We start from the raw sequence: 8,419 nt of genomic DNA on the forward strand, positions 1-8,419 counted from the left end.
TGTGCATGGTGGGTGTTGTGGTGATGTGTGTGGACAGTATGTGGTGGGTGTGCATGCTACTTTTGACTTTGCTCATTCTGTGGGTCCCTGAGCCAGCCTCGGGGTGTTCACAAGGCGACCCCGAGTGCCTAGGAGGAGGGCTGCACCCTAGAGGGTTTCCAGGGACTGGTGTTTTGGAAGTAGAAGTCCGGGTTTTTCTTCTGAGGTGCCTCTGGGTGGACTGGAACTTTCAGCCTTCTGCTTAATAGCCATGTTCATGAACCATTTGTGCTACCAGGGATGCAGGATGGTGCTATCATACCATGAGACAGTTCCCGTGTCAAGTGGCCTTGTGGGAACAGTGAAACTCTGCCTGGCCCTGCACCGCCCTCACCGTCCTTGCTCTGCTCAGGCCCGTGCTGTGGCCACTCAGAGGAGCTCCCGCTTTCCACTGACCCGCTGCACTGAGCACAGGGCCCTTCTGCAGGCAACAGTCTCACCCGGCTCCGGAGCAACATTTCGAGTGCACTACCTCCACGACAGATGCGTTTATTCTCCTGGAAGTCCACGGTGCTTGCATGGTTGCTCACCAGCACTGTCATCCAGAGGCGTTCATTCTTTGAAGTTCCTTATTCACTGTCCAGCGGTCACACGCGTGTGAGGCCATGTAAGAAAAGCCATGGTGTGGGGCAGGAACGCCCGAGTCATCAGAGGGACACCTTAGCTCTTTAACACGTTGAAGAGATCTGTGCAGCACATTGGCCCAGCAGTGTGAGTGCCATTTCTTGACTGCTGCTTCCATGGGCTCTGATGGCGGGTCCGAGTAGAATTAAATCCATGGCAGCTTCAATCTTGTCTCCGTTGATCATGACATTACCTCGTGGTCCGGTTGTCAGGGTTTTTGTTCTCTTTACATTGAGTGGTAATCCAGCCTGAAGGCTGCAGTCCTTGATTTTCATCAGCAAGCGCTTCAAGTTCTCCTCAAGTTCAACAAGTAAGGTTGTGTCATTTGCATATCATAGGTTGTTAGTAAGCCGTCCTCCAATCCCAAGGCCACGTTCTTCCTCATGTAGTCCAGCTTCTTGTATTATTGGCTCAGCATACAGACTGAATATGTATGATGCGAGTATACACCCTGACACATTTCCTGATTTTACATCATCCAGCGCCCCCTTACCTTGTTTGAATGATTGCCTTTGACACACTTACAGGTTCCACATAAGCACAATGAGGTGCTCTGGAATCCCCGTTCTCCCAAGTGCTGTTCATGGCACTTAGTAATCCACATGGTTAAATGGCTTTGCAGAGTCTACAAAACAAACAAGTGTCTTTCTGGTGTTCTCTGCTTTCAGCCAAGATCTATCTGATGTCAGCAGTGATACCATTTGTTCTATGACCTCTTCTGAATATGGCTTCAATTTCTGTCAGTTTTTTGTCTATGCACTGTTGTACCCATTTTTAATTCTCTTCAAAGTAGACTTCCATGGGATATTAGTGATACAGGTAGATCATTTCTTCATTCTGTTGGGTCATCCTTCTTTGGCGTGCACACAAACATGGCTCTCTGGCAGTCACTTGGTCAGGTAACTGTCTTTCCAGGGTCTGGGCACAGACGAGTGGGCACTTGCAGTACTGCTCCGTGTGGAGCATCTCGTCTGGGTTCCTCCACTCCTGGGGCCTGGGCTGTGGCCAGTGCAGCCTGGCTCCCCCAAGACTCTGTGTGAAACAGCTTCTGATCCTGAGTCACAGTGGGCCTGCAAAAAGGGAGTTTTCCAAGGGTCCCGGTCTCGGGATTCTCTTGAGAGATAGAACCAGTGAGATGTATTTGCATAGATGTCATGTCCAAAGGCTGACTCACGCAAGTGTAGGGCCAACAAGTCTCAAATCTGAGGGTAGGAGAGAGGCTCCCAGGATTGTGGGAGTGGTCCATCCCAGGATCTTAGAGCAGGTGACGGCCAGAGCTCAGAGTGAAGGGAGCAGGCCTGGGCAGATGGAGCTGGCCTCACACCTGGCTGAGTATGCTAGGGTAGCTGGCATTGTGGGAGGTCTTTACACTGCAGTGTTTCATGTCCTGGAGCAGTGGCCAGACCTCAGGCCAGCAGAGCCGCCGCCCCAAGCCCTGTCAGCCCAGGACATGTGTACATGGAGGCCCTGGGTCCGGGTGCACTGACTTCACTTCCTCATTGATGTTCTTCTAGTTCCTCCCTGGACCAAGATGACTGATAGGAAGCTGTCTACCTCTCCCAATGGCGTTGCCTTGATGGGTATTGTGGCTGGTCAGCCAGGAAACCACCTCCCCAGCCCTCTGAGCGTGCGCCTCAAGGCCTCCCAGTCCCTTTCTCTGCCTGAGCATGGCCCCCAGCTACTGCATGATGCCACACAGGACTGCTGCAGCCTGGCCTCGGTGGACTCGGGGATCCCCACGCTGGAGATCAGCAACCCAGAGCCCGTGGCCTGCAGCGCCGTTCACACTGGACGGCCACTGGCCCCAACTGGCCCCGAGCGGGCTTCCCAGAGCACCTGCGCCCTGCCATCCTGCACGCTGCTGGGACCCGAGGGCGCTGAGCGGGAGCCAGGGGTGCGCAAGTCCTCCACCTTCCCCAGGACTGGCTACGATGCTGTGCGGCTCTGCAGCCCGCCTTCCCTGGCCCTGGGCCGCAGCGATGATGCTTCTGTCTGCAGTGGGTCCAGCCTGGGCACGGAGCTCAGCACCGAGGACCTCCTCGACCTGGTCACCAGCAGCTCCAGTGCCATCGTGGCCCTAGAGAACGACGACAACCCCCCCTTCATCGATGTCACCCTGGGCTCCGCCAGGGAGGCGGGCAGCCCCACCCAGCGCGATAGCACCCAGGGGCCTGTGGAGGGCCGCAGCAGGGCCAGATTCCTGGGGCCACTCGGCCACTTCTTGGCCAGGTAACACCCTTTGTCTGTGTGGGGTGCGGTGGGGTGGGGTGCAGGGCCCACCAGGTACCCTGTCCTGCCTATCGTGGTCAGCATGTGTTCTGTGTATATCTACCTCACTGGCCTTCCTCATTCACCCGTGGCACTGTGTTGCCTCCCACCAACCCCCACCAACCCCACCCCCCATCCCCCTTGGCCCTTGCTGAGCAAGTGGGAGGGTCATGCTCAAGGGCCCAGCACCGCCATGGTGTGCAGGACGGGGCTGCTGGTGACTGCCATCTCAGAATGGCGATCTGCCCCCAGCTGTTCTCACCCAGCGGGGTGGCGGGAGCATGCTTGTGAGGGATCCTGGCTGCTAGCCTGGGTGAGGAGTCACCATCAGGGGTCCTATCCAGGCCCCAGTGGGCATTCAGGATGCTGCTGCTCAGACATTCCTGGGCAGTCTTGGGGTGCCTCTCCTGACATCTCTAGGGTGTGTCCCAAGGAGAGGGGTGCTAGGGGCCATGTGCCTGGTAGAGTGGGTGCCACCAGCTGGTCCTCAGATGCCCTCACCCGCCCAGCAGTGTCTGCGAGCCTGGCTGCCCCCGGGCCGTCGTGTTGGGGAGTGACGTTTCACTCTGGTGCAGTTTCCATCCGACAGGGCAGGGGCTGAGGCAGCGCCTGGGACTTGCAACTCCTTCTACCAGAGGCCTCTGCCCGATATTTCTGGTTCTCTCTGTCCTGCTCTCTCCTCTCTCGCTCTGCTCTCTCCCGACTCTCTCACTCTCCAGCTCTTCCCTCCCCATCTCCTCCTTCCTCTCACACGCCCTCCACCCCGGCTCCTCCTCTCTGCTCAGGGCAGACTGACCTGTGCTGACAGCAGGTGGGAGGCCTGGGGCCTCGACCCCAGGCCCGTCATGTACCTGTCTTCAGGATGAGGGCATTCTCCTGCCCGGTCATTCTCTGACCTTGATTGACATCAAGGTGTGTGATGGTGATCTGATTCGGTTGTCCATCCGCAGCCCTTGCTCACACTTGATGGCTGGCCCCAGGGGCACGTTCTTCACAGGGAGAGTTCCATCTGCATCACCTGTGACACCTGGTCACCCTGTCTCCTGGTCAGGTCTCACCTGGCACCGTTTGTCCCCTGGGCTCTGTCCTGTGTCGCCTGGAGGCTAGGCTGGGGCTCTGTGGACCATGGCCATCCTTTCAGTGGGGGCTCCTGTGCCTGGTGATGAGGCCCAGGGGCTATTTGGTTGGCAGGGTCATGGTGGTGGGGTGGGAGGAGGCTGGAGTTGGGGGCTCGCGGGTAGGTTACCCCAATATCGGGGCCTCTGATTGCTTGTGTCAGGCCTGCCAGTTCCTCCTTGGTAGAGTGACCGCATTTCCCCCTGCGAAGGGAAGGCAAGGCCTCCGGCCACACGTGGTGTGTCTCAACCACTGACCCAAGGTCCAGGGTGGACGGTTAGAAAACACCAGGAGGAAGGGCTGGCTGTCCACCTCCGCTGAGATCACAGCCACGAGGCCCCCATGAGGCAGCTCACCTCTGCAGCTCGGTGGGAGTGGTGCTTTGTGTGCCACTAAATCCATCAAAACACGATGTGGAAAGGTCCTTGGGACTGTGTCATTGTCCTCATCCCCATCCCATCCCATCAAAGGCTGCCCCACCTTTTCAGTTGTCTGTGTGTCTGTCAGTGTGGACTCAGAGCCCTGCACTCAGTGGCTCCTGCCCTGTTGCCGCCTTACTTTCTGCTGCTGTGGAGCATGTACCCAGCAGAGCAGGCGCTGCTTCCATGCAGGGCACTGGCCAGGTCCTTCAGTGGGGCGGCTGCCTCTCTGTTTCTGGGCGCTTCCTCCACAGTGAAAACTGGCTCTTGCCCTCTGGTGGTCCTGACCTCACCCTCCGGCTCACTGCTGTCACCCCGTGCCTTGAAGAGAATTCTTCCCACGGGCACCTACTCAAGGCAGACATTCTTTACTGCGGGAGGGAGGCGGGTTGTCTAGAGAGACAATCCGGGGACGCTCATCTATGTAAGAGGCTGAGCGTTCTGTCAAGAAGTAATCATCTGTCAAGAAGGCATCCAGCTCTAGCCCATACGTTCGGTGCTAGTCTGTGAGTCCTTTCTCGGACTCCTGTAGCCGCACGTTGGTGATGCATGCAGCAAGGATGCTTACAGGCCAGTGGGCGCAGAGTCATGTAGATCCAGAGGTTGGTGGAAGCGTGGCAGGGCACCGACAGCGCTCAGGGTCAGGTGGCCCACATGGGGCTACTGCTGGAGGCAAGCACAGAGTCCCAGTGAAGCTCAGTGAGGAGGGAGGCAGGGGCAGCATCTCGGTTTGCCTTGCTTCTTATAGAAAAAGGTTTATGGCATCAGGAGGTATCATCAGTGTGCGTGCCTTGATTGTCAGGTTTAATTCCACCTTTAACCAGGAGAGTCTGGTTGACGTGAGCTCTAACCTACCACACTTACTCAAAGGAAACTTGAATCGGGTAAAGGTGACTTCAGGGTCTAGTTGCAATTTCAGTTTTAAAGATGTGTCTTGTGCAGTATATAGTCTTGGGGTGGGGGTTACAAACAACTTCTGGCTTCATAAAATCTGGATTGTATGTGATTTGAGCTTCTGTACTACCTTTCCCCCTTTTGATCAAGGTGTTTGTTTGGTAAGCTTTTTGACCAAACTTCAAAAAACCAAACACTCTGACTAAACACTCAGAGACTAGAGTTCTCTGTAATGGTGACTGGGCACTGCTCGGTTCTGACCCCTTGATAGAGAGAACAGCCGGGCTCCCAGTTACTGTCCCCTCGTTAACTGACTCTCCTTCCTCTGCTGCTCCCGGTGAATAAAGATAGCTGTTTACAAGCTTGTAAGAGCTCTGGCACCATGCACCTAGGAGACAGAACAGAAACACTGAACACAAGATGAGGCCATTTACCTGGGGTGTCCCATGACACCACACCCCTACACCTCCATGCCAGGAAGACAAACTCCAGGGGCGTCAGGTTGAACTATCTCGGGATATCAGGTTGTAGCATCCCTGGGCGTCAGGTTGAACTATCCCGGGGACGTCAGGTTGAAATATCGGGGGGATGTTGGGTTGTGCATATAGAGCCTTGGCCTCAGCTGTCTGTTCTGCTGTGTTTATGGGACACACTGTTTGCTGCCATCTGACTGCCATTTGTGGAAATTGAGTCCTTTTTGCAGCCTTTGCGCTGCCCTCGGTGGGGTCAGGGCCCACTTGGGAAACTGAATCCGACCCGGTACTGCAGTGTGGACTCTGACTCGTGGTGCCCCAGTGCACCCCAGCAGAACTGTGCTCCAGGGTGTCAGTGACTGCAGCCCTTTCTTTCTTGTCACCGAGAGCAGCTGTGGTGAAATGTAGGGGCTGTGGGACCAGAGGGCCCTGGGGTTTAGGAAAGCCCCGCCAAGCCTGTTGTAGGAAGCAGGCCCTTCCTCGGCTGCCCACTTCTCCCGTGGTGAAGGGACTCCTGTTGCAGGGGGAGGGTGGACTCGCTTCCCCTTAGAGCATGTGTAGGAACTAGTGCACAGTTAACATCTTACCTGGCTCTTCCGTCTAAGAGTGACTGTGTGACAACGTCTGCATGTTCCCTTTTGTTTCCAACACACGGTTAAATTGCTCTCTGCACACTCACCTTGTGGTTGCCACATGGAATCAGCTGGTTCCTGTTTATGCTGAGTTTGCAGCTGAGAATGGTTTCAGTTCCCGCTTTGCTGATTCTTTGTTTTGCACAGTTGGGGTTGCCGGGGATCCCTTTGGGCCCTCAGTTTGCTCAGTAGCCACAGGGAGCCGCCAGCCACTGGGTTGTTTGGTTGGTTTTTGACATTTACTAAGTCTTAAATGGGACAAGGACAGGACAAAGACATATCAGATGAGGGCGACCATGGGCACAAGGTCTTAATGGTGTCCAAAGGTTTGCTGATGTACAGAGTTTTAAAGGGACCCAAGAGGTCAAGAAAAACTGTCACAGCAGATTAAACAACATGGTTACAGGTGAGATTCCAGAGTGGAATAGGGTCATGACTGGGACATGCAGGTCATAGCAGGCGGAGTTTACAAGTTGGCTCCCCAAGGTATTAAGGCCTGACTCATGACCAAATGGCCCTCCCTGTTCTCCTTCCAGGACACACCCAGGCAAACCCCAGGGGGAACCGCCCTACCTGGGCTGATGGGGGGTAACCCACCTCCCAAGGCATTCTGTCTGAGGACAAACCTGCTCACACTCCTGGTTGCTGATCAGTGGGAACTCAGTGGAGGCTTCATCCCCGTGGGGATTCTGCAAATGAGTTGTAGGCGTCCACTTCCATTCACAGCCTTTTGCAAACCTGGTGCTCAGAATTTATATTCTAATACAATTCCTTCTTACCATGGGTTTTATTATATGAAATCCTTGGGTCACGCGGATTGCCTCCACTTTTACCACCAGGCTCTGTAGGGTCATTGTGAGTCACAGTCACCTCTTGCTGGTATGAGTGTTCTGTGGGCCCGCAGCCCTGTTGTTGCTGCTTCTGACTGTCGGCAGCCCTGTGTGTGCAGAGCCTCTGCTAAGAAGAGAGAACTGCTCTGCGGGGTTTTCCAGGACGTGAATTTTCGAAGCCGCGTGCCAGGCCTGTCTTTCTCAGAGCCTCTGGGCCAGTTCAAGCCGTCAGCCTCTCGGCTAGTAATGCAGCGTTATGTCCTGGTGGTCTGCTTCTGTGAGTGGAGGCAGGGCTTTAAGACCTGGTTACCTTCCAGCTTTAAAATTCAAGGGTACAGTACACCCCTTACCCAGAGGGAAGGCCTGGGAGGTGTGGCTCTGCACAGTCCTGAGGGTGGTAGGAGCCAGGCATGAGAAAGAAGAAAGGGGCAGAGGCTGGGCACACTGCTTCCCTGGTGGTGCTATACGTTTTTGCCCAGGGGAGACAGGGCTCCTCTACCTGGCACCTACAAGGCTAATGCCAATGTTAAAGCAGAAGCATTTGAGTGGCAGTCAAACAGTGCACACTGGGTGTGTTAGGACGGGTAGACTAGAGAAACAAATTCAGTAACACTCATGTGTAAGAAAGAGCTTTATATTAAGGAATAATTGTGCATTAATAAAACATCCCATCTCAATCCAGATCAAGTCCATGAATCTGATACTAGTCCATAAATCCCTCATCAGACTCACAAAGCCACACACAATGATGCAAAAGGAACTCAGGAACATCCCTGGCTGGTGGGTGCAGAGCCCATGGATCCAATGGCGGTGGCTCTGGCAGCTCTCCCAGTGACCCAACAGCAGGAGGGGAAGGCAGAGAAAGAGAGGAAGTTCCCAGGATCCTCCTTATGGAGGTACCATCAGGCTGCGACCTGACTGACAGACTAGACTCCACCCCAACATTTTCATATCTTCAGGTTGACACCAAAATTATGTAACTACCACACAAGGAAAAAGATCTGGTGGCCTACTTCCAGGGGTCACCCAATAAGAACCTGGGAGTCACAATAGGGCGCTGCCCCACTTGCTTGCTTTGGACGCCCCATCAGGAAGGGGGAAGCACTGGAGCAAGACTCAGTGTC

At 54.9% G+C, this 8,419-nt stretch overlaps 1 protein-coding gene across 1 annotated transcript in view; it reads left to right on the forward strand.

Annotated features, from left to right (window-relative positions):
- Nucleotides 1-583: 583 nt before the first annotated feature.
- Nucleotides 584-8,419, forward strand: part of TBC1D14 (TBC1 domain family member 14) — a 54,777-nt gene continuing 46,941 nt past the window's right edge. The window contains exons 1-2 of the mRNA XM_004715085.3: nt 584-646; nt 2,178-2,892. Coding sequence (XP_004715142.1) covers nt 2,195-2,892 — 698 coding nt within the window. The 5' untranslated portion in view covers nt 584-646; nt 2,178-2,194. The remainder of the gene's footprint in view (nt 647-2,177; nt 2,893-8,419) is intronic.

The sequence above is a fragment of the Echinops telfairi genome, unplaced genomic scaffold (assembly GCF_000313985.2).
Source record: "Echinops telfairi isolate 266 unplaced genomic scaffold, ASM31398v2 ScPeMD7_28;HRSCAF=97, whole genome shotgun sequence".
NCBI classification, from domain to species: Eukaryota; Metazoa; Chordata; class Mammalia; order Afrosoricida; family Tenrecidae; genus Echinops; species Echinops telfairi.